General features: G+C 40.3%; 1 protein-coding gene across 9 annotated transcripts in view; it reads right to left on the bottom strand.

The window, feature by feature from the left end:
* Positions 1-18,037, bottom strand: part of ARHGEF28 (Rho guanine nucleotide exchange factor 28) — a 127,349-nt gene that overhangs the window by 45,745 nt on the left and 63,567 nt on the right. For 6 of the 9 annotated variants that reach the window (XM_042825669.1, XM_042825668.1, XM_042825674.1 and 3 more), the window contains 6 exons: positions 9,521-9,651; positions 7,363-7,664; positions 4,389-4,572; positions 3,004-3,115; positions 1,412-1,492; positions 418-457 (listed from right to left, as the gene is read on the bottom strand). In XM_042825669.1, coding sequence (XP_042681603.1) covers positions 418-457; positions 1,412-1,492; positions 3,004-3,115; positions 4,389-4,572; positions 7,363-7,664; positions 9,521-9,651 — 850 coding nt within the window. Of the gene's footprint in view, positions 1-417; positions 458-1,411; positions 1,493-3,003; positions 3,116-4,388; positions 4,573-7,362; positions 7,665-9,520; positions 9,652-17,625; positions 17,862-18,037 lie in introns of those variants that run through there. The other 3 variants (XM_042825675.1, XM_042825676.1, XM_042825670.1) reach the window with 3 other exon arrangements.

The following is an 18,037-nucleotide window of genomic DNA, read 5'->3' as shown; positions in this document are numbered from 1 at the left end:
ACAGGAGGGGCTCTGGGCAAACTGACTAGGGAGGCAACACTTCCCATGGCAGGAGGGTTAAAAGCAGATGGTCTCTAAGGTCCCTTCCAACCCAAGCCATTCCATGACTGCACGTTAGACCACGTAGTGCACAGACTGTGCGATGTGTTACTTGTCATGCCTATCAGTAAACACTTCTTTGCATTCCTTGAAGTAATTTGGCTGCCTCCTCAGATTGTTCCCCCTGAGCAAATTCTGTGGCACTGTGGGACATGCACATCACAGTGAGCCCAGAAACAAGGAGCCAGGGGCTGAGCTCTGTGCAGAACGTAGGCCTGTGCGTGCAGATGACCTGACAGGTGCCTGCTTCGCTCATCAGGTGTGCACCTATATAGAGTGTTACTGGAGCTGGGACACACATGTACAACAAGCCCCTACCTTTTCTCTCGGGAGTGCTCGGGCAAGCTGTACGCTCGTTCTGCAAGACACAAGCAGTTAACCAACACTCACGTGAGGAAGTCATCATGCTCAGGGGAAACACTCAACCTTCATCAGATCATAAGCTTGTCATTAACCAATTGCAACATCACTTGAAAATTAGGGAAGCAAAAAAATAAATACGTTAGAGGCAGCTTTTCCTACACCATGTCCTACTGAGCCATGGTTAGCAGACAGAACTTGTGAGAACTGAAATGGACACCTGCAAATGCCAGTTTCTACAAACAGTCTGTTCTTAAGAACTAGAAAATTTATTTCGTTTTACTTGACAAGTCAGACTTGAACCATTTGTACTGCCATTTGTTTTTTAACTAATCTGTCATAATATATCTTAATTATATTCTTCTAACATTCACAAATGCAGCTTTATCTAGAGCCACTTTTTAAAATCCCCTTCTATACAGAAGAATATTACTAGCCTATGTTCTGCAAAAACTGGGTGATATATTACAAGTTTACATCCTGGAAAGACTGACGAGATCTCATGAAGACACTTTTCAACAAAATGTCTAAAAAGCAATAAGTAGGTAATAGATGGAGATAGATCAGTATTCTGGGTTGCTTTGAAAAATTAGAGCCCCCTCTACTATTTCCATTCTGGAAGTCATTTACTTTTGCAGAGACTGCTTGGAAGTATTACAAAGGTACTGCCAAATCTAACTTGAAGCGTTAGACTGCGCCATGTTTAAAGTTAGACACAAACGTGAACGCACTGCACGAAGTCAGTTTGTCTTCAGGCAGACATACACTTCATGTTAGTTAGAGCTGGAACACTTATCAAAGAAGCCATGAGACCAGAATAGCATTTCACTAAGCTGCCAAACAAAACCTGTGCAACAGGATGCTTTCTGAAAACACAAAGGCCACATGCCTGAGGGAGATGAAGACAGACTCATGCATAACAGCGCCACAGGGTTGTCATCTTGGTACTTACTACAGGGGTGGAGCAGGGACACTGACTTAGAGAGTGAGAGAGCCTGAAGGAGGGACCGGCCACTGTTCATGGGAACACCATCTACAGAGCAGGGACAAATCCTTTACTGTTACAGCCTGCTGATATCTTCTCAAATAAAAGCAAGTAGTTGTTCTCAAGCTCAGTGTATTGAAAAGTTTCCATCAAAAACAGACGGTTTCCCACGGCTTCCCACTTTTTCCTTGTACTCATTTTGAGAAAGATAAGCCTTCTGCCACTGTGCTTTGGTGTTTACCTCACTACAGTGCAGGGTTTTTCTGTGCTTTCCCAGCTGAGCCCTAAGCGAGACACCCCCAGCACTGGCAGCTGGGCAGAGGGATGGGGCAGGTTTCTAGAAAGCAGATGCCTGAAGGAATCCAGACACAGCTCTGCTACAGCCTGCAGAGGTCAGGGAGAGTTTCAGGCATTTGTGTCCCTCACTGCCAGCAGCTGGTGGTGCAGCACATGCCTGTTGTGCTGCACAGAGGACTGTTTCAAAAGCACGGCAAGGAGGTTTACACAATACAGGGGAATGCCCAGCACAGATTGACTTAGGGGGAAAAGAGAAAAGAATGAAAGGGACACGAACTCAAGCCTGAATCAGGTTGGAGCAGGTAACGATGTCAGAATGAAATTTAATGGTCTATGACACCAAGAGTCCCTTTGGGAAGGAGGTCAAAAGAGCTTGGTTTTAAGTCCAAGCACACATGTTGCAGTGTTTTGCTTATCAGTCATCTCATATTTCCATGACAGATTCTCCTTGTTTACTTCTTTGCTTTTACAGAGACTTCTCACTAAACTGCTGGATACAAACGATTGCAAACACATAGGTGAAGTGGCAAAATACAATGCAGCTACATGCTGCAGTAGATAATCCTCCTCACAAGACAATCTGAAGTTTTGAAGTTTTACTATGTATCTTAAAATAAAACATGTTAGAAACAATACAGAAGAAATTACAGTAAAAGGAATTCGTTTTCTGCAACACAGGAAGTGAAGTGATCGGAAGTGGACTGAGTCCACAGCACCTCCACCACTTTTAGACATTCTTCAGGGTCTAAGTGAAGCTGGGACCACCCATTCCCCCAAGGAATTTCTGCCCATCCTTAGCATCCTTGCAGTTTTCACAGGGCACACAGCAGGTTAGGGTAAGGCTCTTAGGAAAAGAAGATTATTACTCTCGTCTGCATTACTTTTTATGACTAAGCACTCTCATTGTCACAAATCTTATGTCCTCCCAAGGATTAGCTTCTATGGGTGGTGTGATGAAGCAGGACATGGCAGAAGAGCAATGGAATATGGTAGGGGTACCTAAGGGCAACTAATCCACTCTTCCACAGGCACCGGTGGATGGTTGGACTGGATGATCTTGAAGGTCTTTTCCAACCTTGGTGATTCTTGTGATTCTGTGATTCTATTATTCTGTGACTCTGTGATCTGCACTTTCACAGACTTTGGGCATGCAACTACCAGAAGGAGGGTAGGCCTCAGTAAAGAGGTCAGCACTGGGTTGAAGCACGTAAACATGAGATGGGGCTGCACATATTCAAACACAGAGTAGAGCTGGCACTGACCTTCACCTGAATCACCAACTGTGAAGTCCTGAGGAATGCGAGGTCTTCCCAATGAATCTTTGGGGGAGGAACAGGAATACGAGCGTGACCGAATTCCAGAGGGTGAGCATTCCTGCAAGAAATTGCAGCAGGTAAGAACCTGTATTGATTTGAAATTCTTCACCAGTAGAACCAAAATAAACACAAATAGAAGTGGCAGAATTTCTGGAAGAGACAGCTGATTTCATACATAACTTGCTTTTAGTAAAGCTTTAAATTTAAGTACAATTACCGAGTACTTCACTTGAATTCTTACACAGCCTGTCGTAATTTTGTCATGAAAAATTTTAGCATATTTCATGAAATAATTTTTGCTTTTAGGTCAGACTAAGAAAAAGCTTACATTTTCCTCCAGTTTCATGGCAAGAAGCATTCAGCTAATTTTGTGCACCATTATATCTGATGACAAAGTTATGTCCTCTTACTATGGAGGTCATTAATTCTTTGTGTTTTAATACTACAAGAACATTTCAAACAGGCTAACACCTTATCAGGGCAATTAGTGATAAGAAAACAGTCATCTTCTCTCTCTCTCTTCCTGCTGCTTTTTTTTGGACTGTACTTGAAAAGACATTCTGATTCCTAATTATGTCAGTGATATAGCTTGAAAGGAACTCGCCATGATTTTTCAATACATCATTTAAATTTCAAGAGGCTACTCCTAAACTGCTTACTGCCTTTGAAAGTAGCCCTAACAAAATCGACTGTTTGAGCAGGACTTTTTTCTTCCTTAATGTAATTATTTGCTGAAGTTCAGATAAAACTAAACTTTGGTAAGATGCTTGTCTAATAAAATATAAAAAATCCCTCTGAATATAAAATAACTGCATGCATGTCTGAAGTTCCCAGAAATGGCATCAGGGTCTAAAGAAAACAAAGCAGACAGAATGTTTTGGAAATTATAATCAGGAGGAGAGATTTGCACTGTTCATTGTACAAAACTCAGCTGATTCTCCTGGCGTCTGGCAACTGCTTTAAAACAAGCAGCAGCAGATCGGTTTTATCCTGTTGCCTTTTCACATTACTGCAGCTGGTTAAATATTTTCTAACTTTTTTTATTAGAAAATGCTGATTCACTAAACCTGATCTATTTCCTTTGAAACACTTCCAATAAATGATGTTTTTTTCCAAAGCTGAAGCAACTCTCCAGTGGTCCATTCCATGGGCTGCTGTCAAGCCTGCCAACAACCAGGAACACCCCCACCCATGCTGCTCCCTAAACAGACTAGCACCTGTGACTTTCACCTGGGAAATGATTTTTCCCTTTAAGATGCAGATACTTCCTCATATATTTTCAGTGACTGACGTAACAGGAAGACAACCCAAACCAAAACAGCATTGAATACCTTGGGCTGTGGACTGATAGATAAGGGCAGTGATTCCGTCCGGCTGATGCTCGTCTCACAAGGGTCTAATCCATCTCTGCTACAAGCCTTCACCTCCGGATGTTCAAGAAGAGGGTAGGGTATATTGGATCTGTCCGAAACACTTTCACTTCTGCTGTTTACTTCAAGGTCATCAAGACTTGAACTGAAGCAGACAACACAGTATTTAATTAATATATGCTCTAGGAATCAGTCTCAGTGCAACATGCAATACCTCCGTATGCCCTGCTAATAAGTGACAACCCAAGCTACCACCACACTGTCAAGTCATGCTCTGAGTGCCCTCTCACGTTTCCAGTCACCTGGTCATGAATCACAGCTTTTCATCCATCAGGATTCCCAGCTCCTTCTCTGCAAGGCTGCTCTCCAGGACTGCTCCTTCCAGTCCGTATAATGCCTTGGATTCCTCCGGCCCAAGTGCAAAACCTGGCACTTTGTTATGTTGAACCTCATTAGGTTCACCTGGGCCCATCTTTCAAGCCTACCTTTCAGTCCCTCTGAATGGCATCCTTTCCTTCCATTGTGTCAAGCGCACCACTCAGCTTGGTGTCATCAGCAGACTTGCTGAGGGTGCACTCGATTCCATCATCAATGTCATTGATAAAGATGTTAAAGAGCACTGGTCCCAAGACAGACTTCTGGGGGACATGGTACTCCGTCACCCTGCACAGGACTCACTTGTCCTGACCCTGTAGATCTGCAGTGCAGATGTTTACATTGCTGACCCCCTGTAGGACCCCACCACAGTCAGCCACCTCTGGGATAATGTTCAGACCCATGGCAGGCATCACTCTTAAAGGCGAGTGTTTTGTTTCACACCTCTCTACATACACAACACAGAGAACTTAGACAACTAATTCATATTTAATAGAAAGGTAAGTACACACACGTGGCTTTTCTCATTATATGTGCGTGCATGTGTGTTTATTTAAAATATATGATGTGGCAATTCACAAGAGTCTTCTACAGTTGTGAACAGATGGAGGATGGAAGAGGAAGTTAAAATGTATGAAGGAGAATATGAAATAGTTTATGAGGTTAATTTCAAGACCTATACTTTTAAAAACATAAAAACACATAGATATATACAGGTGATGAGACATTGAAACAGACTGCCCAGAGAAGCTGGGGATGCTCCATCCCTGCATGTGTTCAAGGCCAGGTAAATGGGACTTCAATCAACCTGAGCTAGTGGGCAATGTCTCTGTCCATGGCAGCTGAAAAAGATTATCTTTAAGGTTCCTTCTAACACCAACCATTCTGTGATTCTATAAATGGGCTGAAAAAATCCCTAACATCAGGGATCAACACATCAGATATCTAGAGATTTACTGAGTGGCAGAGGTTCTGGTAGAGAACAGGACCATAACGCTTTCCAGCGGCATCAGACTGTGACAAATCCTATGAGTCACAGTGAATGTGTATGTGAGTTCATGGTCTGTATGAATTAAATGACTGGTTGACTCCCTGGAATAACATTCCAGCCTTGCAACATAAAACTTTAAATAATGTGCAGTATTTGTAAATAGCCAGAGTTTCTACCAGGAATATTAGCACAATTCCTTCCCACACCACTACAATTCACTTTGTTAAAGACAAACCTACTAATACAATTTCTGACATAAAAAGATGTTTGAAAGATCTGCTAGCCTGCCACATTACCTCAGACACCTCGAGGAAGAAGACACTGAAAATAGATACTAATATTCTCATTTTATGTATAATACTTGATCACTTACAGTTCATTTATAAAGGTAAATCAAATCTCTCTGAAAACTGAAATAAGCTCATAAAGCTTATATAGACCTTAAAAAGTTGAAAATATTTTAAAAGTACAGAATAAAAAGTGTTTATTTCAGAGAGGCAGAAGAAGGTCATTTATAGTATTCTATGCATTACCATCATAGCTAGTTAAAAGAAAAGAGCTGGTGGGAAAGAAGCACTTTTAGCCTAATATGTGTTGTGTTATCTGTGGAAAAACATTCCTCCTGGTAGGACTTCACAGTTACTTAAGGAAAGCAAAGTTTTGATACAGGAAATGCTTTTGATTACTTTAATCAACAATGATGAACAGACATTACTGCTTCCTTTACAAGTGCTTTTATGTAAATGTAGTGCTCTAATTCCAGTTAGCCCAAGTGCTCCTGGACAATAGGAGACAGTTCCCAATTTCTTCTGTGCAAGAAGAAACCGATTTCAGGTCTCTTCTACTCAGAAGAAGCCAAAAAGCTTGTTTACTGTTGTTGTCATTTTCTTTCCCCCCTCTCTTTTTCTTTCCCTAGGGAATTAACTACTTGTTAACAACAAAAATAACAATTTCTCCTTCAAGACCCTCTCTGCCTTCCTAAAGACATTTAGTTCCTACCATAATCTAAAGCCACCTAAGGGAGTGCCCTCAGAAATCTGCCTCAGAGTTTTATACCAGCAGAAGAGCAGAAAAAAAGTCTGAGCCTGCTGGAGACAGGAGCTGTACTGTGTATTCTATCTTCTGAGGAAAAAAAAAAGTATATGCGATCAGCGCTAAGAAAGAAAATATATCCACAGAATTAGATTTTGAAACATTTCCTTAACGGTAAATATAAATGCAGAAAAGTGGGGGTGAAATTGCAATTTCTGGCAAAAATGGCACAATGGAAATTCTTACAGTAAAGAGCTGATTTTTGTTTTTTGAAGAATACATGCATAGAAAAAAAAAGATTAAAAAAGAAAGTATACATTTGCATTAAAATTAATTTACTTAAGCGTTCCCTTTTTTTAAAAAAAGAACTGTAGCTACCATACAAAAACAGATCATTAAGTCAAATATCTGTGGTTGAAAATTGTAATTTTACTTTGATAAAAACATTTATTATCTCAGATTCTGCTTCACCCTTTGAAACAAAAGGTTATCAGAAATAATTCTAACTCTGGCTGTAATATCAGGTCAGTTCCATACCTTTTCTTTTTCATAACAGCATGAAGTTGGCTCTGCTCCTTAATAAACTCATTTGTCTTGAATGGAAGGTAAGAATCTGCTTCATGCAGATCAGAAGGTGAAACAGTAGGTCTTAAGCCTGCATTTCCTTCATTTTTCACTGACATCCGATTTCCTTCATTTGGATCACATCTACACTGGTCATTCTCCTCAAGGGAATGAGATGAAGAGCTCTTTGCTACTGCGGCTGAGCTGGCGGGATTCAGACACATTTCGCTGCTAATACTATCTCCATGAATGTAGTTCATTTTTAAATCTTCAGCCTGCAGAGAAAAAGCAAATGCTGGTAAAACACAGTAACAAGACGCATCATCAAAGAGCAAGGAACATATTATTTGAACATTACTCATTATTATATGATTTGCCTTTTTATCTATTACTTTTCACAGCATGTAAACTGAAAACAAGTTATACGGCTTAAGAATTATTAGACTTTGCATTACCTTTTCCATAATAGCAGCAGTAACAAATTAATATTTGCAAGTCTAATTGAATTCTCTCTCATATCTGTGACTTGGTTAAATATATCAAATCACATTTATAGTTTGTATTTAAAAAAAATCTTCAGGTCAAGCAAAAAATATTTATAACACATTAGTATGGGGAAAATTGTGTGATTTAATTGGAAAACTCAGCCTACACATTACGGCTTTTTTTTTTTTTTTTCCCCAGCACTGGCCCTCCAAGCTTTGTAACAAATGTTACAGCCTGGAGCAGAGGTTGTCCATGGAATAAAGGGAAAGTAATCTTTCTTTTTTGTCATTAGCAGTTGCAAGCATAAAACATCCTTCTGCTTGCACAAAAACTAAGGAACGCACTTAAGAATCATGTTTACTCAGGTACAAGAATTGGGATTTAAACTCTGGCTAGAAATTACTAACTTTTTATTAAATACAGGTTGAAATCTCCTATCAACTCTATGGAATCAGCGTCAGTCTTTTAGACACTACTACTGTCTAGTCAGATGCTGAATAATAATGATTTGTCACTCAGCCCGTGAAAATGACCTTCAAAAAGCACCTGGATACGCAAGCAAAAAGAAAGGAGTGAAGGAAACCCTGGATTTTCAGACTGCTGCCTTCCTCCTCTCCAGCTCCACTTGAGACGTGTTTTCATCCTGATCATAACTATGTTTCTCATCATAAAATACAGAAAGAACTGCTGACATTTTTACAGCAGTCCATATTTCTACTCAGGTATTTCTGTGGTGCTGCACAAATGAGATGTGTGAAAGTACATTTCTTCTCCTGGGGTTCATGCAGCTGCTCCTCCCTTCAAAGTTATTCCCTTTGGGCACTGTTCCCACTTCACAGCAGAGGGATTCCCTATGGCAGCTGCAGACAAAAGCAGCAGCTCTAGATGAGCAGCACTCAAAGGGAATATCACTCCAAACAGCAATTTAATGAGGTTGAATATGGCTATGCATTGAGCTGACAGAGGGCAATAAACCAAGCCGAAAGTCTCAAAGCAATACAGTCAGATAATATTTGCATTTCTGCTGCTCTCTCCTTACAGCAGGATATTGCTAAAACTAGGGGTTGTGCATATGCATGAACAGACCTTGCTGTCTGCTCTCTGCTAGGTCATTATTTTGTGAAACTCTCAGTAATGCTAAGTGTATTTTGAATATGCAGTCCTCCAGCTGAAACTTCTATCTCAGCTGTAACAAAGACCTGGGCCTTCAGTGTATGCAGTACTTCTGTTTCAGGCAGATAAAGCTTTCTTCTAATATTTCAACCTTATCATTTCTTATTCCTACATTCAAGATTTTAACCAGAGAGAGTCCACAGAACATAACAAATACATCAGTTCAACCATCATGAAAGCCACAGCTGCATGCCATCAAAATGTTGCAGCTTTTTAACTGTACACAATGACTAAGGTTGGACTAGTCCCTCTTCCCCAAGTTATGATACTTAAATGTGATCACAGAGATGGATTTCAGGTGCAATATGATGATCTACAACACAAATTGGTCTGGACACAATCTCCAGTGCTGCTGATGAATGAGAAGCACAAACCCTCGGTCAGGAGCACCAGAGGCACAATGTTCCTTATCAACCAAAGGACACTGACTTCACCTTTTCACCTTTACCTTTAAGTCCAAACATAAACTTACTTGGTCTACTAGCATGCAGTTTGCATAGACTTCATCACTTCCATTCAGCATAGTAGAAAGTCTAGCTGCAGCAAAGAAAGTAGGTGGAGTTTTCAGCTTCTTAAAAACATCAAGGGTAGAATGTCTCTGTGCTGAAAAAAAAGAAAATGTGGAAAAAGGTAATTATTTCTCAAACCATTTTCTTCTCTTACTTATATATTGTCATAAAAAATGTAAAAGTTTAACTATTAATCACAAAATCTTAAAATTTGAGAAATATCTTCATCGCTTGTTGTGGTTTAACCTGACAGGCAGATCAGCACCACTCAGTCATTTACTCACACCCCACCACCCCACTGGGATAGGAAGGAAAATCAATAAGGAGGAAAAAAAAAAATATCAAAGGATGAGATAACAGACAGTTTAGTAGGATAAAAAAGGAACATAATAATACTAATGGAATGTACATAACAAGTAATGCACAACAGAATTGCTCAGCATCTGATGAATGAAGCACAGCCAGCCTCTAAACAGAAGCTGCCCCCCCAAGCAGTTTTATTGTTGAGTGTGATGCCACATGGTCAGCATGATCCCTGTGGTCAGTTTGGGTCAGAAGTCCAGGTTCCAACACCTCGCATCTCCTTGAGTCCCCCCAGTGCTTGTCGGCAGAGCACTGTGAGAAGCTGAAAAGGGAATCCTTGATTCCCTGCAATCACTGCTCAGCCTCAACTAAAGTATCACTTTGTGATCAGCATGTTCTCATTCCATATTCGAAACACAGCACCACAAAAACTACTAGGAAGAAATATAATCCAGCCAAGAAAATGACAGGCCTCTCAAAAATGTGCAGTTTCTTAATTGCTTAACATTTGGTAAATGTTCTTATAATCCAATAGTTGGAAAAAAAAAATCATAAAAGTTACCATAGAATGATTAAATGATAAATTAAAAATAAGTGTTCCTGTAACTTGGCAAGTAAAACCTTCTATTTTCCGACTAAGCTAGAACTTTGTACATGTCTGTGGCTGCAGAATTTTAACTACAGTAAACAGAACAAGATTTATGGGTTGGAATGAGACTGGCTAACATACTAATTATCTAATTTCTGATATATTATAATGAACAGAACACAGGTAATCTGCAGTCAAGTAATGACTTTCCTAAGGCATTCTGCTTACTGGAAGCAGTAAAATAAAATACTACTCCTGAATCAGTATGTACATAATGATTTCTAAAACAAAAAGCAAAAAAAAAAAGCAATAAAATTGTAAGAAGAATAAAAATAAAATGGTATCAATAATGCCTTTGCAGAATGACAGCTACCAATCAAGATTTGATCTCTGAACATGATGCTGAAATGTTAAGACATCACTTTTAACAGCAGCAGGGTTTGGAGTTCCCTTCAATCACCTACAATTTTGTGATTTTGTGATTAACAGACATTCAGGATTTAGTTTTCAGTAGTGTGCTCCTGACTGCAGATATTACAGAAAGCTGCATGAGCTGACTGTTTCATGGCTCTGAGCAGCAGCAAACCTAAGTGCCACAGACACCATCAGTCTGTCCTGTGGGCACGTTTCTCTTCACACTGCTTCTGATTATGAAGAGCATACGCTAATCTAGCACTTGAACTGGTAGCAAAGGCCTCCTAACATTTTCTGATTGTAGAAGGAGCAAAGCTTCACAAAGGGAAATCAATACAAGTCTAATTTTGTGAAAACACACTGCTAAAAAATAATTCAAGTTTTAATAATTTAACTTTTTTTACGTTAAGATGCTGTAAGTCAAGTATTTCCCTTGGAAGTGAACTGAGATTAGCATAAGAATAATGCGATAAAAAATAATTGTCATACTCTGCACAATAACCAAAAATCAAAACTCTCAAAAAATTTAATTCCAGTTTGACTGTTATTGAAAATTATGCAACAATTCCTTCTTAGTCTGCGTCAAGTACAATTTATTTTCTGCAAAGGTGGAAAGTAGAAGATTAGAAACTACATTTGCCAAGACCTGGTATATTTATCCCTTAAAAAAAAAAAAAAAGCTCAGACTGCTGCCAAAACCACGATTCTGTACCATAGCTTTTCTTTAATTTTAAGATCCTATCTCATAAAGCCCAAGAACAGTAAGCTCCGTATTTATAGAAAACCAGAAATTCCCATTTAAAATGGCCTACTATGAATTATTTGGTTTCTAGTATTGGCAAGCCTTATGGGATCTGATACCATTAAAAACATCCTTATACTTCTCATTTCTCCTCTTCCCTCCTTCAGGACTTCAAACATGATTTTAGTGACTGATATTTTGAGATGTGCTAGAGTTACAAACCATTTCCTTATGTCTGCCAAGATCTCAAAGCATTATATAATGCTTATATAATGTTTATAAACAGTATAAACTATTGTTTTCTACAGCAGTTAAAATCAAATGGAAATGTGATTTAGCAAAGCAGGCAGCGCTTTCTTGTGACGAGCAAAGTTTTTTGAGTGCAGGTCTTAAACTATCAACCACTAAAGAAAAGCATGCCAGGCTCTATGTCCAACCTGAGCACCCACTGCTTTCCGGACAATGCTGCCTCAGTACCAGCCTGCTGGGCACAGCTAGCAAAGGCCGCAGTCAGCTTGGTGCTCAGCTGAAGAAGCATCCCCTGAATCAGCCCAGGACTAAAAATGCCACAGTGCAAACCCCAGGCAGCTCCTCTGGGGACAGCCTCCTGCTCCATGCACAGTCCTTGCTTCCAGGGGCTCTGCAGTCAGCTAATGGACCATGCTGTGACTTACACATCTTGGGCCAGAAGCAACAAAAACCCCCTACCATGTTGTACTAGTGCTTATATAACAGTTTTTAACACCAAATTTTGCACAACTTCCTATACTAGAGTAACAACCTGAGTAAGATTTTCTGCAGGAAGCTTGTTGCAAATACCATGATATATTAACCAGAATATGCTATCTTCAGTACTTCCAGTCAGTAATCTTTATGGATTATTGCTGTAGTATGACCTATACTTTTTGGGTGATGCACCAGTTCAGTCCGCTGTTAAAGGTGAGATCTGCAAACAATCACTTTTGGGTTTGAAAAGTGAAATCACAGGGTTTGAAGTGAAAAGACAAAAGACAGAGGGCTACTTTGGGCTCCGTGACACAGTATGATCCCCTTGCACCTCCTTACCTGCACCTTCCTTGATTTCAAATATGCATGAAGAGCCAACTACATCACAGTAATTTTGTAACAGGAAAGGTATTTCAAAACTCTGTTGAATGCAGGGGACAGCATTATTAATTACACATTGACTCTGCTAGTAACTTATTTCTACTGGAAAGACCAGCTTCGTTTATAAATAAATGAAATTGTAGCAAAAGCCCACATCACACGCTGAATGCCTGCAACGCTGCTAACCAACTCCAGCCTACCTAAAGAGCAGGCATGAGTCACCAGTAATCTCTCAGGGAACACTACCTATCTTCCACCAATTTAAATGGCAGCAGGTAGTAGTACCCCATTGCACTAGGTGCCATTATCAATACCCAGCAAGGTTATGAGTAAATCTATTTTCAAAGGCAATATCTCAGAAGCCTCCCCTACCCATTCAGTATGGTTACTCTCATTGCAGATGTAAACTCCAGTAAAGTGAATGGACAGGCAGATAAGACTTCGGCATCTCTTTGAACAGTGAATGTGTCCCAAAGAGTTTTAGCTCTGAATAGCAATGGACTTCAAGGAGTTTGGTAATGGACTTCAGGGTGATTGGTGAGGAAAACATATGACACAAAAGCATTCACTCCGCCGTTGGCTACTGAAAAACCCAACAAGCACAGTGCCCTTCAAGTACTGGAAGGCTGCAATGAGATTTCCCCAGAGATTTCCTCTGAGCTAAACAAGCCCAACTCTCTCAACCTTTTGTCATCAAAGAGGTGTTCCAACCCTCTGGCCATCTTTGTGGCCCTCCTCTGGACCTGCTCCAGAGGACCCACATGCTTCCTGTACCAGCAACCCAGGCCTGGACGCAGTACTCCAGGGGCCTCACAAGAGCCGAGCAGAGGGAGACAATCAATTCCCTCTCCCTGCTGGCCATTCCTTTTTAATGCAGCCCAGGATACTGTTGGGTTTCTGGGCTGCAAGAGTACACTGCTGGCTCACGTCCAGCTTTTTTGTCCATCAGGACCCTCAGGTCCTTCTCAGCAGGGCTCCTCTCAATGAGTTCTTCTCCCAGTCTGTACACGTACCTGGGATTGCCTTGACCCAAGTACAAAATCTTGTACTTGGCTTGTTGTGAACCTCATTATATTTTGTAGTTCACAACAATATTATATTATAATATAATATTATAATTATATATATAATTATATTATTATATATATTTCATGATCCCACTTTTTAAGTCTGTCCTGGTCCCTCTAGATGGCATCTCTTCCTTCCACTGTCTACTGCACCACTCAGCATGGTGTCATCAGCAAACTTGCTGAGAGTACACTCAATCGCACTGTCTATGTCATTGCTAAAGATGCTGAAGAGCACTGATCCCAAGGTGGACCCCTGGGGAATGCCATTTGTGATCCACCTCCACCTGGACTTCGAGCCAGTGACAACAACTACCTGGCTCATAACCCATGCAATCAATACTTAATTCACCTAATAGCCCAGCCTTCAAACCTGTATCTCTCCAACATAGATAACGATGTGGTGTGGAACCATGTTAATGGCACTGCGTAAGTCCAGATAGACAACATCAGCTGCCCTTCCTTTGCCTACCCTCCATCCATCTCTTCACCATAGAAAGCCGAAGTTATTCAGCTGTCATCAGTTATTCAGCTGTACATTTTACCAGGCAAAAAAGTCATAAAAATTCATTAATTTTAGAAAACACATGATCACCACAGCAATAATTTAAAACAGGCTTTGAATTGGCATGCAAGGATGTATAGCCTTAAATGAACTGTTCTGAAAAACCACATGAACATAATACTGATTTTTCCCACAAAAATCCAAACTCAGATTTTCAGAGAGAGCACACAGCAAAGAAGAAGCGAAGTACAGCAGTGTGACCAAGGTGAGAGCCAGGAAAGAAATTATGAATTCCCTCCTCTAGATACTGTGAATAGTTTTCAGACAGCTCATCGCATTTACCCCCAGCAATCCTAACACAGGTTAATGTGTAACTGGAAATAACAGTGCTATGGAGTCAGAAAATAAAAGCAGACAACGCATGGGTCACACATGACTATGGAAATGCTCCTCTCATTCCAGAGGTAGTCATATGAATTTGGGAAAGAAAGTCCACAAATTCCTAGCTAGGCACTGACAGAAACAATAAGTATGTCTGCAGATGTTATTTGATTATTTTCAACAAAGAATCCTCATTCCTAGCTTGGGAGTCTTAGCATGCATTCAGATAGTACAACTATTCCTAAGAGCAAAGCATTCCTAAAAGCAAGTATGTAATAGCATTACACAGTGGGTAAAGCAAGGTAAGACTTTGAGGTGCCAATGTCACAGAGTTGTCACAATGAATATTTGTATGCCTCAATCTCTGGTGTGGAAATTCAGGCATTGTGTTTCCTATACAATTCATGGAGACACTCGGGGAGCTGTATGCTAGAAATTATATCCAAGATGTTCAAGATGTGTTCCTAATGCAGCCACTAAGAAACACAGAGGATAAAGGCACATATTATTCATTACCTCCGATCTTTGTCACTTAAACCTGGACTGGGAAAAAGCATCCCCATCCAACATAGGATACACAGCTCCAACCTCCCTCCCCGAAGCTGATAGTAAATGACTGAGTAAATAGGCAAAAATAAGTTGGTGTCTCATTTTATCTAACGCAGCAATGCATAAAGTACTTTTTCAAAATACAAGATGTTTACTTTCAGTTCCCATTTCAGCCTGAGAGAACTCAGCACATTATCTCCCAAATCTCAGAACAGTGGAATGGATTCATAAGGAACAGGCACTTTCTGCACCTCTGAGGTTGTTAAAGCCTGTCATTATGTTCTGCAAGTCATTATGTTCTGAGAAATTAAGGCTTACAGATACATCTGAGGGGAGGGGAGAAGAGATCCCTTTCACGACCATTTCAAATTAAGTAACAAATAATTGTAAGGGTATTTCAGCACGGAAGAAAGCTTAGATCTCAATCACTAAAGAGAAAGCCATGTTCATATTCTCTGCTGAGCTCAAGTAACCTTTAATGATGCCCTATACACACAGTCTGAGCAGGAGGGAGAGAGCCTGCAATGTGGGAGGCAGATACCCAAGGTGGGCAACCAGCACCAGGAGTTCAAGGCAGGGGCTGCACCACACAGCTGCCCCAAAAACCAGAAGGTATCCAAGCAAGGACAAAACCTGAAGTTGGGGTGGGAAACTAAAACCTGGAAAGCACAACTTTCTTCTTAGGACTTTCCCACTGGAGGTCTGCACAAATTTCCCATTTCTCAGGAGGAGCAACTCCAGACCATTCTAGGGGTTTAGGGGGTGAAGGTGAAACACCCAATACATGTGTATAAGGAAGTGCTCAAGACTTGGAGTGGGGAGGAAGAATCTCACACTACCTCCAGCCAGCTCTATGTCTTGTTCGCTGAGATCTGAACTCCTTTCTACTCAAAGGAGACACAGCTCCATGCCCCACACAGCCATATGAAAACATGCCACACTCTGGGAAGGAAACTACCAACACATCCTTCCTAAGGCAAAGTGGGGACAGATCACAAGCCTGCCATCCCCTTGCAGAGGTGCTTCAGGTCCCACCCCATGGGCACTTGGGATTTCCACTCTCTAAGCACAAACTGGAATTTATCACTGACACACACTCCTGCACCCAGAGCATCTTCTCATTTCAGCAATCCCACACGGACACCCATCTGGGCACACAAAAGACATGTGATGGTGTGCTACTAATAGGGGTGGGAACCAAGATATAACATAGAACATGTGAACAGAAGATGTGTATGCCACGCTATATAACAGGTAAGTACACAAAAATAGTAACACTAAGGTAAAATAAGGTGCTAAGGTAAAATAAAGAACAATCATAACCATGGGTGCACAGCTACAACATTTACAGATAAAACAAGTCCTCATGCAAGACACAAAGACTGCACAACACGCAACCCTTTGCACCTTTATAAATTGTGTACAAATCCATGCACACCATAGAAATTCCTCTGCACTCGGCAAAAAAACCTGACTTCCCTATGAAGAAAAAGTCTGTAAATGCTGTACATTTTGTACATGTTTTTTGCTCTAAAAGATAAGGTCAAAGTCTGAGCCTGTGTAAACAACACCATTCTCTTGGCTCACTGACTTTAATGACACTGATGGATTTTGCTTCTCTTATTTGTTCTTTTCCCTTTCTGAAGTTATTTTCCTTTCCTTCTCTGAAATACACACAAAAAAGCAATTTTATTGAAGGAATTATAAATTAACATTTTACTCCGTTCCTTCACTTCTAAACACAGGAAAAAATATCTGTCTTCATTAACACTTTCAGTGCTAATTCTTCCTTACATAAATTTGTTGCCCAGAGCCTTTCAACCTCCTTAAAACTGCCTGTATCGTATTGGCAACACTTAGAATGTTTAACTCATAGAAGCTTTTCTACCAAGGACAATAACTAATTGCACCAGGATTTTTGTAAAGAGGGTGACTGACCCTGAAATCTTTTTCTTTTACAGAAAGCAAGACTTTCATCTTCACCCTGATCAGATTTCTGTACATAATTAAAAAGGTTTCCTGTTAGCTGTTGAGACATATTTGAGTTACAAAATTCCCTTAAATGAAAACAACTGTAACTAGCAGAGCTATCTGCAGCTGCTACAACACCCTTCCGCAAACTGGAAGCATCAAACTGTTTAGTGAAAGCAACATATATAGTCCAAAGAAACTTTGAGAGAGTATAGAAATAAAAACAATTTTAATGAACTGTACAGAATTTGGAGGAAACACTTCTTACCTAACAAATTCCAGTATCATTATTTACAAAAGTGTTACAGCGAGGTAGATTTCTGATAAGAAGAAAATCTACCTCATTATAGCTGTTGATAGCCACCTGCACAAAACCAGAGGCTGAAAAACAGGCGGAGTTTGAAAGCAAAAGTTATTTAAAAGAAGACAGTTTTTTCTACCTTGTTTAGATGCCCTTCTTCGAATCCGCATCTTAGGTAGGGAAGGCCAAGAGTAATTAAAAGGTGAATCAGAGTCTGAGTCCATTATTTTTGCTCAATAAGCAGCAAGCAGATTCTCAAAGTTGCACTCTGCTGTTCTCAATAGCAAGTCTAAGAGTGATGTAAAATAAAGGAACAGACAAAGAAGGATCAAATTGCCCACTAAACACAGGGGAGGGAGAAGCTGTAAATGTTTGCTCTCTTCAGGCGTCCAGGCATGTGGACAGATCAGGCTGCAAATGTTAAGGCAGAAGCAAGGAGGCTAAAGTATGAGAGCTTTTTGAGTAGAGCTGTTGCATCGTGGTCCAGAGCTATTTGAGAGGTCATTGTGTGCCAATGAATCATTAACTCACCTTTCCATTTTGATGTAAAT

Source organism: Centrocercus urophasianus, unplaced genomic scaffold, assembly GCF_019232065.1.
Source record: "Centrocercus urophasianus isolate 14NV4802_14NV808 unplaced genomic scaffold, USGS_Curo_1.0 seq_25, whole genome shotgun sequence".
Classification (NCBI taxonomy): Eukaryota; Metazoa; Chordata; class Aves; order Galliformes; family Phasianidae; genus Centrocercus; species Centrocercus urophasianus.
This window is presented reverse-complemented; position numbering and strand designations above follow the sequence as displayed.